This window comes from Poecile atricapillus, chromosome 4, assembly GCF_030490865.1.
Source record: "Poecile atricapillus isolate bPoeAtr1 chromosome 4, bPoeAtr1.hap1, whole genome shotgun sequence".
NCBI classification, from domain to species: domain Eukaryota; kingdom Metazoa; phylum Chordata; class Aves; order Passeriformes; family Paridae; genus Poecile; species Poecile atricapillus.
This window is the reverse complement of record NC_081252.1, coordinates 2325998-2343134: the sequence shown is the minus strand read 5'-3', so window position 1 is coordinate 2343134 and position 17137 is coordinate 2325998. Positions and strand designations below refer to the sequence as shown.

The following is a 17137-nucleotide window of genomic DNA, read 5'->3' as shown; positions in this document are numbered from 1 at the left end:
AGCTGAAGTTCCTCCCTCGTTTTTGGATCTTCCCTCCCCCCAGGTAAAATCTCGAGAACCCACAGCAGACATGACGAGACAGATACAGCGCATTGCTGAAACTCTGAATCACGGCCTTGCCACTGAATCTACACCTTTGTTACAGGCACAAGGTCCCGTGTTTGAAGAGAAACAAACTAGGAGGATGCAGGTTCTCGCTTCTCAAAGTTACAGCTTTAATACTCCCATACGTGCTAAAGCAAAGCAAACACCTGAAAATTCTCTGTACTTTAGTTCAGCTCTGAAAAAAGAAAATAGAACTTTTTAATTGTGATACCACAGGCAGGAAAAGAAAACAAACAAATAAAAAAATTCAAGTTGTCTTCCAAAAGATTTGTTTTCCTGGAGCTCTGCTGCACACATCCAGCTACACATTTCCAAACACATTCCAAGACAGTCGCTCAGCTACACTCATGCAGGTAATTTCACAGACTTTAACAGACAGCTAACATGCATGGTGAGTAAAAGCACAGGGAACTAAGGGAGTGATGTAATTACAAATACACACAGCTGGCTAAAAACATTCTGAATATAATTAAGCTTTGAGACATTATGCCAGCCAAGATGTTAATAACTGTGAAAAAAAACCTGTGGGTGATTTTCATACTTATCAAAATAAGGAACTGTTGAGAACCATTAATAATGTGGGTAAATGCTGTCTAAGCTTCCCACACTCAACCCTGCCAATAAGTGCAACAATCCTGCTATTCCAGTCTGGAGCTCCTCCAGAGCAGAGATATTTACTCAGGTTACATTGTCAACTTGCTCTGCAACAAGTTAAACATAAAAAGATCAATATATGTATATCAATATGTAACAACATTTTTTATCTGCTAGCCTTGCGTGGACCAAGATGTTAAGCACTTTCACATGAACCCACATTAAACTTTAGTATAAAGGTTATTTCTAAAGCCAAGTTAACATTTTCACAGACCAGTGCAGAGGAAGAGTGCAAAAGGAGGCTTTGAGAAGCTGTGGTTTAATAATAATTGCCATGAACAGTGCGAGACCCTGTGTTTGAGAAAGAGCAGAAACTGTTCTCATTGATAACTTTTCAAACACTTCACACACTCAAAGGACTAAAGAAACTGGGCACTCTGCACCACTGCCAGAGGAGCTCATAAGTGTCTTTCCTACAGGTTGCTGGTACCTGTAATCATAACACTTTGTCTCCTAACTAACATACAACTTCTTAAGAGCACATAGGTTTCTGTTCTTATTTAAGTAAATAAATTATAAAGAAATCCTGAAAACATGGTCTTATTTGAGATACTGCCTAGTCCAAAATTTTACCATGAGTGAATCCTACAAAATTCAATATATTTATCCAACAGATTTGCATAAAGAGTGTTTCACTGACCTTCAAAGTCCACATCCCCAACTAATTTGGTTTTTCCTGTAAGAGGATCATGGATATGGTTGATTCCTACGTCAATCACAGCTGCACCTTCTTTGACCATATCAGTTGTAATCAACTTTGGGATACCTGGAATCATCAACACATATTTAATTACCCTGGCCAGGTAGTCTGAGGTTATCAGTTTTGAATGATAGCAAGGGGTGTACATGCACAGCTACGCATGCACAAAATAGAACTCGTTCAGTTAAATATTTCTTGATACACCCCACACTGAAAACAACTACTCCTCAACCGCACACAGGTTGTAACTACTGCTAATACTACAGAAAAAAAAAAAAATCCCACCAAAAGTTACGCCATGGGATTGGTTTTGGTTCAAGAAACACACTCAGCCAATAACAACTTTTAACTGTTATGGTAATTCCAGCAGACAAGGCTGAGCATCCACAGAGGACAAAACACCATTTCTTGCTATTTACAGCACTCTGGGAGACCTCTGCACTTGACCCAGCCTGGGCACTGCACACCCTGTGGGCTGCATCTCTGTGCTGGCCAGGGGTAGGAGTTTTTTGCTATTAAGACACTCCAGCTAAAACAGCCACAACAAGCCACCTCAGCCTTTTCATATGCACCGTATTTCTTCGGCATGTTTAAATGTAAAGCATCTTGACATTCATGGCAAATATGTGCTTCAGTCAGGACCCCGAAAACCTGAAAGGTCCCATCAAAGTCTACATAATGACACACATCCATGGCCGTATGACTCCTGTCAGGAATTCCTCCCCTACCATGCAACCTCCAACCTTCAGTAATGGGAATTCCCAAACTAAAAATTACGATTCACCTTGCTTCTTGAGAAATTCCATCAGTCTTTTTGTTCTGAGAGGAATGCTAGAGTGTCTCTACAAAGGGAGTCTGAACTCCCTTCTCCACACCAAAGAGCTTTCTCTCAGGTGGGGAGAAGGCAAAAAGGAAAAGAAAGCGAATCCATATAGTTTTGAAACCGCAGTTTTATTGGAGGGAAGCGCTGGTGTACGAGGCTCTGGCTCCATGTGCAGTGCTGGAGCACAGCCACTTAGTCATTTGGATACAGGCAATACTGGAACACTCCTTGCTCTCCATTTCTCACTCCCCCATAAGACACCCGCTTGAAACTCTGCTTCTCATGTTGAGCAAGCCAAGATCTCCAACTCTTTCCTAGCCCATTTGATAACATCTGACTGCACCTCCTTCATCCCCCTCTGATGTAATCCATGGCAACCTGGCTGGAAACTGGATAATGCCTCAGCCTTATGGGGGTAAATGATCTGTGTGCATGATAGGGTTGGAAGCATATTAATGGAAGCTGCACAGTTACACCCTTTGTAAAATGGTTTGATAATAAGCCAAATACTTAATAGCAACAAATGAACTAACCCCCAAACTACCTGAGTGTATCTATTTACTTAAGCCTACTTTACATACCAAGTAGGAAGGGATAAACATTAGAGCAGCTTTTCCTAAAATGCACTGACTGAAGAATATGGAAAAACCTTTCACTGGTAATCTCTGTAGAAAATGATGAATCACATTTTGAACAAAGGAAAAACAAGGCCCTACCTTATCTGAGTTGAGGTACAAGGACTGTGAAAGCGAATCAGAATAAAGGGTCTGATTAATCAGCACTTCCAACCTAAGAGGACCACTGATCACATCCGTAGGGACAGGGCAAGTAGTCCAAGCAGAAGTTCATATGGCATTTGGCACACAAAAGTCATCACTTCTCCCCTTGACCCCCTCCCCAAACGCAGCAGGCGGATGAGTCCTGTTTCTCTCTGTGCGAATGGAAAGCCCAGAGAGCAGGAGCAGCAAGCTGACCTGTTCAAGAGTGCTGCTGCTCCCATCACCACCTCGGCTGTCCTGTGGTGGCTCCAGGAGCACCGCTGGGTGGGGCTGCACTTACACTTCTGCCACGGGGCTGGGCCAACAGCAAAGAGAACAGACTCCATGGGATGGCTACACAGGCAGGGAGAGCAGGCCAAGATGGGAAAGGCTGTGGTGGGGTACAAAGTGTCAGGTGTGCTTAACAGGAAACACGATGCTTTGGATAGAAATCCAAAAGTTGTGTGGTATTGAAAGAGATTTTAGGGAGGGGTAGGCTGGACAAGAGCAGCACTGTTGCAACTTAAGGTGCAAGGAGTTGGATAGGAACAAGAAGGAAGGGATGAACTGCATGGATAGCTACAATCCAAGTAAGGAAGAAAACTGGTGCCCCAAGCCTGGGGGCAAATGAGAGACAGCACACAGAGACGGATCTTCTCACAGTCAGGAGTAACAGAGAAAAGAAGCACCTGATTTGAAGCGTTACCAAAACCATGAATGCAAGTGAACAGAAAAGAACTCAGAGGTGGAGCACCAGATCAGAATAGACTCATAGCAGCAAGTCACCAATAAGGAGCCAGGATGCAGATGGCTCTTGTAAAAGCACCACATTGGAAAAGGAATCTTGGTCTTCCGCGCAGGCACACACAAAAAAACTCTTTTCCGTTTGCACATCTTCGGCAGTGGCCTGTAAAAGCAGCTCTTCCCATCTGGCAAGGCCCAAGTTAGCTTTTTTGCAACCCTCGCTGAACAGGTCACCCATTTCCGGGGAGTGTGTGATCCCAGAGGTACAACGTGCACAGTTCTCAGGTAACAAAAGGAAGCTTGGAGTGATTCCACCTGTCTAAAGCACAGCCTTCCCCAGAGCACCCACTGGGGCAGCGCTGTGTGCTCTTTGCACAACCTGGCCCTAGGTTTTTTCATCGTTCCAAGTATATCTCAAGTTGTGTAATGAGGGTTGTATCACCCTCCTGTTACAAATGACACAAGGAAAATAATGTGAAAGGTAAACAAGGCTGAATTGACACTGGACCGTTTAACTCCAAGCATAAACAAATACAAACCATGTTCAGCACAAAAAATCAGAAGTGATGATGAAATCAGAAGCAGTGAATTTGGATGAAAAGCTACAGGTTTATCTCCAGTTAGCACACCATTGTTGCCTTTTATTCACAGTGGTGAATTCTGGTCAGGCCCACAGCAGATGAACAATTAGATGTGGGACAAGTAAGCTGTTTCTTGCTCCTGGCCTGCCTTAGGAAAGAGGCAGTCAAGTTAAACCCTGAAGGAAAGGGCATCTCACTTCAACAGGAAGTGAAAAGCTGCAGACAGGTAAAGACTGCTTGTCTTCGTCTAGAAAGTACATACGGAAGTCTTGGGTCTTGAGGATGAGAAAGGGGGGGAAAGGGAATAGAAAAGAGGAAAGACACAATCCTCTTGTAGTCCTACGGAATGGTACAAGAGAAGAATGATATCCCTGAACTGCAAAGGGACCCAGAATTTTACTAAGGTTATAGTAAGTTGGGTTGTTTGATTTTTTAAAATTAATTTTGATTTCTACTTGTAATGCCTGTAAACAAATAACAAAGGCTGCTTAGAAGCACAGTTCCACTTGCTTCTTTGGGACAGATTAGTTAAACTGTTTTTCAGTTTTCACAGCTTTAAGAGTATAGATCCTGATCTTTCAGTCCCCTTCCTCTAGGCAACTACCCTTCTCTTTCTCTTGACATGGTTAATTGTAAAAGAAAAAAAACCCAGCCATTAATAGCATAGGTTACCCAAACCTCTGGTTTATTTGGCAAGGTTGGCCTTAATTCTAACAGCAGGGGAATGATACCGTGGTTTTATGAATGCAGCCTCCAGCTGATTTAAAGAAACCCTCCTGTCAAAATTTAAATGACTCATGATTTTTCCATGGCACAGAGAATGTTTTAATTTGCATAATTATACCTGTATAAACTATGCACTGACTGGTTCCCAATCTTGAGTTCACTCTGAAGTCTCCCTAAGGGAAAGGTGTCACATGTGACGAGAAACAGTTTATGAGTCTGCAAGTGTGAAGGGCAAGAACAAAGCCAAATCACTTGGCCTTCCTGCAAGGAGAAATCCTATCCACTGCAACAGCCCCAGCGAGCACGAGCACTGATTATTCAGTGACACAGCCAGTGCCACAGACACAGACTGCAAAGCCCTTGTTTTGGGTCTGAAATGCTGCAGTTGGAGTATTAACAACAACCTGCATTACCTGCAGCAACTATTACTATGTCAGCAAGCTGCGTATGGATCTTGAGCTGCTCTTTTGGGGTGTACCTGTGAGTAATGGTCACTGTAGCATCACCTGAAAGGGAAGAGAAAAACAATTAACTGTCAGATATAAAATGCTACAAAAAAGTACAACATTTACTCTCAGGCTCAAATTACTCACTTTGGTACAGTAACAACCATAGAGATGATCAGATTTGTCTTGGGATGTGACTTTTAAATCAGCATAGGCAGAACACTCACAACACTTACTGCTCACACACACAAAAAACCACCCGTTCTTAAAAATTCTCCCAGGATGAATGCATTTTTATACTGGGGACTGAATTCCCTTCCATGAGAAGGGAAGCTCTTCCATGGCTTCGTTAGGTTGAGTGGAACTCCACAAAGCAAACCCAGCTCAGAACCAGTGTCTGCTTTATCAAGGCCAGTTTGTACAGGGTGCCACAAGGCTCAGTTGTTTGCCACACACGAAAGCTTCAATACAACACCACCAGCAGAAGCACAAATCCTTCTGCTCCTGTGGACACCCACATTTCTTGGCAAGAGCTACAAATACACCCTCCCAGTAAGACAGGAAAAAACCCTTGTGCTGTTTGAGATACTGGGGAGAGACCCAAACACAACCAGTCACAAGGAGAGGGTCTGAAGTCTCCTACTGCATCCAACAGCAAGTGAGGTACTCCCTCATGGACTGCCCAAGCAAGCAGCAAAGAGAACAGCTCTCAAGAGAAGACTCCTCCCAACCCTCTCTGCAATTATTTGTACTGCACAGTGTTCAGGTGCTACATAGCCCCATCACTGCCTTCCACTCCTCACAGACACCTAGGCCATGTTACTCGCAATTCATCTAAAACCTTTTGCTTTCTCAGACATTACCCTCACATCTGCTTCCTCTGGAACGTGTCTGACTGATCTAATCCGTGTCCCTCATTTTATTAACTCTCTCAGGCATCTCATCTTCAACTTTTCTGTGCTCTGGCTCCTCTGCTCTTTCCCCTCACCTTTTATCCCTCCTCCTCAGGCTCTGCAGCACACAACATCTCCCCAAAGACAAGCAGATCAAGACATTTGCTGGTAATGAAAACACAGAAGCACAGGCTTGAAAAAAATAGAGGAGTCTATTCTGATTCCTGCTTTAAGTAAAAGTATGTCTTGCCCAAAATCACAATCATTACTCACCACTAAGGTTGAGAAAAACCAATGGATAAAATCCAAAGTCACAAGGTGATCTCTGAGGAATAAAATTGGTTCTAATTTGCCCCTAAGATTTTCGTGAGGAATGTGTCTGTAATCAGCTCCTGAAACCAAGTAATTGCTTTTACTACCAAAAAGGAAAGGAGAAAAAAGGGGGGGGAAAAAAAAAAAAAGCCCCTACCTTGAGAATAGCAGTCCAGAAGCTTACAGACACCTCAGAAAGGGGAAGTTTTCCATTTATTTGTGATCATGCCCAAACAGAAAATAAACAACTATTTTTACACTGCTACTTCTGCTGAAAGAAGAGGAATATATTTAACAATTAAGATCCCACATGATACTCCCAAGTCAGTTCCCTAGCTTATAAAACAGAGATAGTCTCTTGACCTGCCTACACAGAACATTATTTATTTTGGAAGGGGTTGACATAGCTTTTCCATCTGATCAGATATTGCCACCTGCAGGACATGACTGTACCTACATATGAAACATCACAAATGAAGACAGCCCCCAACTTTTAATTTTTATTCATGATCTATAAAGAAAACCAACCAAAACCTACAACAAAAAAAGAAATAAAAAATAGTACCATACCCACACCCCTTGCATCACTTCTCAATAAAAAATACTTAATCAAATCAGCCCAGTTGCTGAAAAAACGCTTTCTTGACTGATAACCTGAGAAAGTTATTTTTCAGCATTTCATTGTAGGTCTTCTCTGGTCCCTATCCTCCTGAGTTTAAAAAGATTAAAAAAAAAAATCTGAAACCATGGCCTGGCCTGCCTTCCTTTCCACATGCCACCCAGGCCTGTCTCTTGCTCTGCTCACAGCAGAAGCAGAAATTGAACCCAAGCACAGAAGAAGAACCAGATCTTCAAGGAGAGCCCCATCTGTCAGTCAGGGAGGAAAACTCCACCAAATCCACCCAAATACAGAAGTATTTATCATCATGTACACAGCATATAGACACACACTCAATGCCAGCTCATTATCAGAGAAGTACTTGTTCTTTTGTTTTCTCATTGCCAGCTGCTTTATACTGTGTGCCAGCACTTAGCAGACTGGAAAACTAGAAAACTACTCGAGAATTAAATCCATTTCTTCAGATTAGTTATCTTAAGATAACTTGGATGAGTTCACTCTTCCTGTACCTAGACTCCAGTGTCAGTAACATTCTGACTACCTGAACATTCTTCTGTCCCTACACCAAATACGTGACATACTTAGAACCACTGGCAACGCAGGGCTGCCAGGGAAGTCATCTGACATGTCAGGAACCAGAACATCAGCAGGAGACCATGAAGCACCAAAACAACCCTCATGGATGGGCCCCCAAAATGAGCTGCACCACCAGACAGTCAAACAGGAACTAGAAACCCAGGACATGAGCCAAGAAAGCTGAGCCATGGATCCAATCAGCTCAAAAGCCGCAAGCAGTATTTAGGTACAGCCAAAAACTGCCCATGCAGCTGCTGAGGGTTTTGCAACAAGCTGCTGAAAGCATCACAGGTCACCAGGTCTCCTCATTTCCAGGTGGGAAACCTGTAAGTAGCTTGTAACGTGGCTTTGTGCTGTACCAAGCCCACTTCAAACATCAGCTGCACCGCCAGTAACAAATGTCACCCAGTATTTGCAGCAAATGGCAAAGAACGCCACTAATTTTCGTGGGAATGAGGATGAGACCAGAACTATGCACCAATGGTAATTACAATTCAAGCACTGAGAGAAGTTCCAAATAGTAACTTTCCCACAGAGGCTGAATGGAAAAACCAACTCTGTGATTAGTATAAAGCTTTTAGTGTTTTATTATATTAATAACAGATTTCACTCTGCTCCAATTAAATAGGCCTGGGATTAAACGTCCATGTTTACCTCATTCGTGCACACCACCGTGGCAGTTGCTAACATCAAAATGAAGTTGCAAAAGGGCAGCATTCTATCTAAATTATATTTGTTTTCATTTCTACGGCACAATTACAGCAGCACATGTAGGCTTGTGTAATTAGAATTACTTAAAACTATTTCCACCACAACTCCCAGTTTCCAGGGGGATATAAAGTGCACTGCAGAAAGCAATCCGAGAGCTCACGCTGACAAGTTCCTGGGCTGGTCATTCCTGTACTTTCACAGGCAACACCTCACTGGCACAACACAAGGGTCATGGCACACCTTTTTTTTATTCACACATGGCTCTGTTCGCGTGTTTAGGTACACATATGCGTGTGTGTGTGTGACTTAATGCCAGAAAAAGTCAGGTCCAGAAACTGCTCTCCTGAGAATAAGTCAGGAAATGTGCTAGCAAATTTATTTTCTTGGTCTGGTTGCAAATATTGACAGGAGTGGGAAAGCTTTCTCTTTAATCTGAGTCCTCTAATCAGCTTTACTTTCAGGACTTCACAAATGGAAACACTGGGACAATATTCCTGGACTTACCTCCAGGCCTTTCATGCTCTCCATCAGTGTGTAAAAGCATTGAAATAGGCATTCCAACATTTTTAGATCTTCCAGCTACAAGAACATTTTTTCCACATGTTTGTATTCCTTGTAGGGAAAAAAAAAATTAAAAAGTTACATTCCACTGTTTTGATACATCTAAACCCTTCTTCTCAACCCCCATGACAAATTATTTCTTGTTGTGGACTGCTGACATCAACACGACTTGAAAACCCACAAGGCAGAGTTTGAGGGATGAATCCACAAAACTTTCAGCTTTCACCTTGGAGAAAGAAAACTGACAGCTCATTCAGGTTATCTGAATCACCCTTAGCAAGGACTTAATTTCCCTCCTCCAGCCACAAAGGGAAGCACTTATGTGTGAATGTTCTATATAAAAAATTACAAATACTGAACACATATGCACTTTCCCCCTTTCAGTACTGAATTAAGTGCTCCCATTTTCTGTTCTTGTTTTTTGCCCCTTCTCCGCAAGAACTTAGGCATTCAAATCTCCTATTTGACAATAATCATGGTGCCAAGAACAGCACAGAAAATTCAGTGTTCCAGCAAGAACTACTGTCTACACTTGATTAGTAGTCTTGCTGATGGCACAAGAGCCCATCTAGTTGGCAGCTCATTATCCAGATTAATACACTAAACATTTGCTCTTCCATCAGCCCAAAGCATTTAGGGATAACCCCGACCTTTTAGCTCACGGCTGAGCTAATCCTTTGTTGGTCTGCCAGGACAAAAGGAGTTTGAGGCCAGGTGTGTCCCTTACCTGTCCGTTTTATGATTTCCCAGACGGCAGCAGCGGTGGCAGGGATTATGGAAGGCTGGTCCAGACACAGACGTCCAACATTGATGATGTGGAAGCCATCCACGTCCTTTTCAGGGGCGATGGCGTTACAGACCGTCCGCTCATCGATGTGATCTAGGGGGCACACAGCTCTCAGCTACAGCTCCTGCACTTGCCAGGTGCCATCAACACCAACAGAGTCATTACACAGGCCAGCACACAGCCCGGTAATTAACGGCCAGGGTAATTAATCACTGCCCTTGATTGAACAAGCTACACTCCCCCTAGAGGCACTTCCACCTTTCCATGCAGTTTACTGAAAATTAGGTTAAGGCATTTGTCACAGTGCTAATACAACAGATTCTGTCTAAACATGAGAGCCCAGAACTCAGCTGAGAACGAGGACAGTCATTACAAGAAGAAATGTTTAAGCAAGTCACATCAGAGTCACTTCTGCAATCTGGAAGTCTTAAATATGAAGCAGCCCAAAAACCCCAACAAACCACAGGAGAACAGTTATATGCAATTTTCTGGTTTCTAAGCCCACAGAGCATACATGAGCTAATTTTTAAACAAATTCATGGAAATCTCAAGCTGAAATAACTTGGCAGGTCTAGCCTTCCTCTTCTAACAATACTATTTTTTTAGTCAACTGTTGATTAGTAGGACCAAAACATATCCTGCCTCATTAGAAAACTGAGAATACACAGAACTGCTTGATACTGGGGATCTCAAAACACTGAATATGGCTTATATGGCATTGCCTGTACATAATTTCATATGCATATCAATTCAAAGTCAGTATTTTTCATGTGCACTAATGATATGGGAGAGTTCTGCCACTGCTTAAAGCTTATACTGCACAAACTTTAGTACTGATTATGAAAAAATGTGTTTGCCAGACCCTTGTGGGCAGAGTTACAAGCCCAAGTGTAAACCTGCAGTGCTGAACACCCCCGAGGAACAGCTCCACAGAACATCCCATACTGGCCCAAAAAGCAAACTGAGTGTCAACAAAGAAATGCAGATGTTGCCAGTAAAATATTTTAGAGACACAAACAGGATGTTCTAATTCAGTAGGATTTTGCGGTTTTGCATTAAAAGGAGCTAGATAATTAAAAGATAAGCATGTAATAAACTTGAAACCATGGTAATCTCCAGTTAAAAGATTTCCAATTAAAAAACCCCTAAAGTTAAACCAGGCTGCTATCATTTATAATTTGATTCTCCATTTTCTGATGAGAGGAAGTCTCCTTCTGAATCCTAAGGAGAAAAGACTTCAGAAATTAAGATATTAAATACATTGATGAAAGAACTGAAACTTGCCTCACAGAGACTGAAAGCAACCATAACCTTGTTTTTATGCAAAATTGGGGATTAAAGAAAAACAAATAAACAAAGAAAAAACAAAACAAGAAATGTGGAGTAACCTATTAAATGGCTTTTGCAAAAGAGAACTTGTTACCCTTAGGCAAGCCAGTTGTTCATGCAACACAAACTTGGCATCCATGCTTTTCCTTGTGCCTGGGATGAGGAGAGGACTGCTCTGAAAAACACCTCCTCCACACTGTGTCTTTAGTTTCCCAGAAACAGACAGATAATAGACACAATTATGTAAAAGGAAAAAAAAATAACTCATGCTGTACAAGGATATTTTCCACACTCAAAACTGATTTGCAGAATTCCAGAACAGGGTTTACACTACTGGGAAGAAATGCAGCTACACAGCTGGAGACAAGTGAGCTGTGGGCCTGGGAAGAGGATGTGGACACTTCCCTTCTCCTTCAGGGAAGCTTTCAAAGCACTGTCCTGGGCAGGCCACCCCAAACCAACAAACCAACCAACCCACCTGCAGAGACAGCCACTATGTTACTTAATGAGCAGATTCTCTTGGCCCCAAGAAATGCCTTTTCCTGGTTTGCTCCCACGTGGCTTCTCTATTTCCAGAGGAATAAAATAATCCCTTCATTATCTTATGTCAGTCTCATAAAACATCATCTGATACTCATACAAATTTCCTTGCTGTCATTCCAAGCCACTCTCCAGGCCAAGTTCCTCCCTGCACCTCCTCTCCCTTGTTAGCTCAACTTGCAGGACGACACCGGGCATCACTTGCCGAGCGTTCGCACACAGACCAAGTCCTGTTTACACAACAACTGCCTCCGGTGCTGGCACATGAAAAATAAAGACTGCTTTTCCAAAGAGAAGACTAATGAAAATAACAACATAGCCCAAAAGGGACTTGGAAAAAAACACTGTAAGGATTTCCACCTTCTGTCTCAAAGAGATTAACATTTCGTGGCCATCTCCCAGGCAATCCAAACTAGGATACGGGAAAGTCTCCACAGAGCTGTCACAAGTAATGCACTCAAAAGGTGCACAGAAAAGCTGCTCTCCCCAGGCAAAGATGACAATGCTCCAAGTTAAGCTGGCCCAGCTCACAACAGTGCAACAGAACTAAGCTATTTCTGGTTCCATTTTTAACCCAATGTTGAACAAAAGCCACGCTTTGTGTGTTTACTGCAAAAAAGCCCCAAACCCACACAACAACCTCAGTTCTGGGATAAGGAGCCTCCACTGATGAAGTTTTCACTACTTCTAGGCTTTGTCTCCTTCCATTACAAGGCAAGTAAGAAAAAAATGGAAAATGAGCTAACTTAGCTTTTGTGCCCTTAGTTTATTAAGTTCCTTTGAGGAAAAATATAAATAATTCAGTTATCTGAGTTATATTTGACATCTGTTACGGAAAGAACTTACTGAACATTTCCAGTTCATGATAAATTGCACATTTAACTTTACTACACAGACTATACTGCAATATTGACAAACTTCTGTTATTGATTAAATTGTTCTGGGGCTTTTCCTAACAGAAGCAACAGCCATGCCTGTCTGACAGGTGGCATGGAAGATAATTAGTCTTCATGTACTTATTGTGACAGATGTGACAGAGTTCTGGAGAACAATCTTCAACCAATTTTAGGACTAACACTTATTGAAGGACTTCAGCATTTCAGTGCAGAAGCATCAAACATTTCCACTGACACAGCCAAAATTATCTTCAGGCTTTTTTTCTTTTCTCACATGGACCAGGTTTAAACCCACCACATTCCAAAACCACAAGAAGCTGTGAACTGTGCTCTGGTGAAAGCAGACAGCTGGAGACCAGACTGCAGTGACCCGACATCCTCCTCATAAACAAAAAATGCATTTCTGCAAGCGGTACCTAACCATTTCCCTGAGTACCCTCACCACTAAGACACCTGACACCTCCCATTTTTGGGAACACAGCACTGGACACGGAGTCCAGTGCAGAAGCCTGCACCCCTTGCTAGAGGCACCAGACAGGATGATCTCCATCCCTAGGCTGCCAGTGCCCCACCCTCCGCAGTTCTCATGGCTGCAATGAACCTTTGTTGATTACACCACCTGCCTCTGCTCATCCCAGAGACGTCTGCTCCAAGGGAACCGACCGCATTCCCTCAGCTCCTGCCTTCAAGGCCAGGATGTGGCTCCTTACCTGTGCTGTACTCCCACCTTGTGGCAAATCCATCTCAGTACATGGTCTGTTTACTTCCCCCTAACACCAAGCACAAACCCTCCTCAGCACCAACACTGCTGTTTATTGCAAAGTATTACAAGCGCAACCAAACCACTTTTTCCTCCATAACTCCCAGAACCTGCCCCATTTTTGCTGTTTTATAGATAAAAAAGAGTTTCTGTTCAGTTTTTTTTTTTTCTTTGCAAAAAATACCACCTTGCCAGCTACTTCACAGAGATACTTCAGTGAAATTTTATTACAAATTAGGAGAAGGTAAATAAAAAGCCCCAAAAATTTAGTCAAGGATTTTAGGGCCTTTGCACCAAGTTCACCCGGAACTTTAGGGCCAACAAAGAAAACCTAAACAAATGTTTAAGGCAAAAACTGGAATCACTGTGAGAAAGGCTACGGCATCATCTGCTACACGGCATAATTTTTCATGATATAGGGGATGAAAGCATGGAACTCCAGGCAAAACAGTGCAACATGATAAAAAAATAAAGATGATTAAACTGGATAAATTCTGTGAAATGCCTTGAAACACCACCCTGGTGCATCATTAAAAAAGGCAAGTTTTAAATATGAAATTATTCTCAGGATTTGTTCTTTTCTTTAAAATGAATTGCACATTCAACAAAAAAAAATAAATTAACATCTCAGCTAACCTTTCATTATGCATGTCCTCTTTCAAGAGTTTGTTATGTCCCCAAGGTTCACTTGCAGCCCAGACCTCCTGAACTCTCTGCTCTTACGTGGACTGTGTATGAGGAGTGGGACAAAGACATCACATACCTGGGAGAGGCAGCTGAACTAATAAACCACTAACTCTCAAATCCTTGTTGAGCTTGGCTGTCATATCCAGGAGCTCTTCCTGTGAAATGTCTTTAGGCCTCAGTATGATCTCACTAGAAATGCCTGATAAAAACAAAAAACCAACCAGAAGACATGTTAGAATAAAGACATTGAGTGATGTGCAGCTTAGTCCTTTAGTCCAAAAATCTGATTCTTAACAACTGCTTCCAAACACTATTTAAAGACACAAAACAAAATTTATGGCTCCCACTCAAATCACATTAAAACTACCTTCTTCATACATCCATGCAATTCCTGAGGGCCATCAGAGAAAACATGGAAGACATTGGTACAAAGTTTAATTAGCACACTAAGGGGATTCCTCCTGCTTGAGTTTTCTCTTTTTAAATAAGAGTATCTTGCCCTTGCCCAAGGAACACATATATGACATACCCACGGCTGCAGCTGCTTTTATCTTGTTCCTGACATAGATGTGACTGGCTGGATTGTCTCCTACTAAGATGACAGTGAGGTGAGGCCTCTGGTTCCCAGCGGATATCCACGACTCCACATCCCTTCGGACCTCTTTCAAAACCTGGTGAGCAAGCTTTGTCCCTGAGATAACGGTTGCTTCGTCACTATAGAGATAAGAAAGTAGACAATATTGAGGTCTACAATTTCACCAGGAAGGAGACACCTTTAAAAGCATGTGATCTACCATTTTAGACACTGCCAAATGTCTTGATTCACGTGCTAGCATTTCAAATATTATTTGGAAAACATTAACACATTACAAACCTACAAAGGAAAAGAAGTGTTTTCCCACTCTCTCATCTGAAGAGCATGGATGTGCCATCAGTGCACATGGAAGAGGAGCTCACCAGGCACAACTCACCTTCCCAACACACTTAGCCAGCCTCCTAAACTTACATTAACTCCTGCATTTGGAATAAATAATGAAAACCTTCTTACGCCCTTAGGTTTTACTGATTTAAGGAAACTTAACCCTTGCCTCCTCTAATTTCCTTAAAAATTGATTTAACATAGGACTATACACACCACTTTTTGTCCAAGCCTCAACAACATATTTCTCTTATTTCATAGCTGCTGGGAAGGAAGTCAGGAAATAGCGTTTCTCGCATTTGTAAAACATAAAAATAGCAAATACTGAAATACATTGATGTTTCTTAGGTTTAGACCTAAATAGTCTAAGTCCTTTAGTCCTTAATTTTCTCCAAACAGAAAATTCTTATTGTTTATGAATCTGGTGGCATGCAGGGCATGACAGAAACAAAGATCTGCACTGCTATTTTAGATCAATTTGTACTCTAAAAGCCTGAGATAATATCGAGCATCACAACATGTCCCACACCCCATAAAAACCTGCGGAAATTTATTAGTGCAGGAACATCTATGTTTTGTAGAACTGGAAAATACAGTTACTAGCAGTGCAGAACAGAAGCAGGACATGCACTGGTGCAGAAAGACAGCTGTTTCTCCCAAAACTGGCAAAATCAATTCTCAATACACAGAACATCGGAGGGGTCACATGCTTATTTCAATGGCTGTTCAGTTCACTCATCTTTTCATTCTTGAAATCACAAAGATAGTGCTTTCAGCATCGGCACTTGTGACCTGCTGAATCTCTTAAGTCAACTTCCAGCCAGGTCTTAAGACAACGACATACGAAAGAAAAGGTTCACAAGCAGGAGCTCAGAGAGACACTCCCATGCACACCCAGGCAAGAGCCCAGAGCTGCAGTGCTGCAAAACCAGAATCCCTCTGCACACAATGCAATAAATTAGACACGGGGGGCGATTACTGTCAAGACACTGATCCCCACTGCACCAAAGCATGCCCTGTTTGCCACCAAAGTATGAATATATGTAGTAATTCTGTATAAATCCACGGACAGGCTCTTTAAGGTAGCAGGAGCAAGCCATGGTGTACTCACAGATGCCCCTCTGGGAGGGGGCAGGAAGGTCACATCACAAAGGCCACTTCAATTTAAAGAGCACCGCTTAAACCCCCGATGGATCACCAAGGCCAGGGCCACGGCCCCCTGGCCGCCCGCTCTTCCCCGTTTCCCCGGGAAGAACCGCGGAGCCCAGCGGGGATCCGAGGGCATCCACACCGAAGGGCGATCGCGGGGGACCCGAGCCCGCTGATCTCTCGGGCTTTCCGCGCCCTTTGGACCCGCCGCGCCATGAGGGGTACGAGGACGGAGGAGGAGGATGAGGAGAGGGAGGTGAATGAAGAGAAGGAAAATACCCGATAGGCGCAAGGTACCTGGCGGCGCTGCGAGGGGAGCTGCTGGTGCTGCGAGCGAGGGCTCGCCACCGCCTCAGGGGCGCCCAGCCCGGGCGCAGCAGCGCGGCAGAGGAGGACGAGGCGGAGGAGAAGGAGAAAACCGCGCCGGCCGCCGCCATTTCTGTGCGTCCTCACGGGCGGAAGCGCCGCCGCCACCAATGGACGAGGGGAGCAGGCGGGGCCAGCGCCGGCACCGGGACCGCGGCCAGAGCGGGCGGAGCTCAGGGACGGCGGGAGCTGAGGGAAGGGCGGGCCTGAGGGAGGGGAGGCGCTGAGGCACGGGCGGAGTCGTGACAGGGACGTCGAGCCGCAGCTCGAGCCAGGCAAGCGATGCCGCAAATACGGGCTTCGGCTGTAGCCTTTGTTTGCCGTGAGCTGCTGCTCCCGTCGCAGTTTGGAGTGGGCAGACAGAGCTCCACGGATAGGCATCGATGCCCCCTCATAGGTATTCCCTACACCCTGGTGTTTTCTGAGGGGGAGGTCTCGTGGAATTGCTTGCAACTCGCATATTGGTGCCTTGTGTCACGTTAAATGGCAGATTTT

At 43.5% G+C, this 17137-nt stretch overlaps 1 protein-coding gene across 5 annotated transcripts in view; it reads right to left on the bottom strand.

Moving 5' to 3' along the window:
- The window catches only part of LOC131578469 (epigen), a 34715-nt gene extending 17967 nt beyond the window's left edge, over nucleotides 1-16748 (bottom strand). The window contains exons 1-8 of one of the 5 annotated variants that reach the window (XM_058837172.1): nucleotides 16574-16742; nucleotides 14738-14922; nucleotides 14285-14407; nucleotides 9937-10089; nucleotides 9153-9260; nucleotides 5505-5597; nucleotides 1400-1525; nucleotides 215-280 (exon numbers count right to left, since the gene is read on the bottom strand). In XM_058837172.1, the coding sequence (XP_058693155.1) occupies nucleotides 270-280; nucleotides 1400-1525; nucleotides 5505-5597; nucleotides 9153-9260; nucleotides 9937-10089; nucleotides 14285-14407; nucleotides 14738-14922; nucleotides 16574-16713 (939 nt within the window). In that variant the 5' untranslated portion in view covers nucleotides 16714-16742 and the 3' untranslated portion in view covers nucleotides 215-269. Of the gene's footprint in view, nucleotides 1-214; nucleotides 281-1399; nucleotides 1526-4279; nucleotides 4613-5504; nucleotides 5598-9152; nucleotides 9261-9936; nucleotides 10090-14284; nucleotides 14408-14737; nucleotides 14923-16573 lie in introns of those variants that run through there. The other 4 variants (XM_058837170.1, XM_058837171.1, XM_058837174.1 and 1 more) reach the window with 4 other exon arrangements.
- Between the last annotated feature and the right edge of the window lie 389 nt (nucleotides 16749-17137).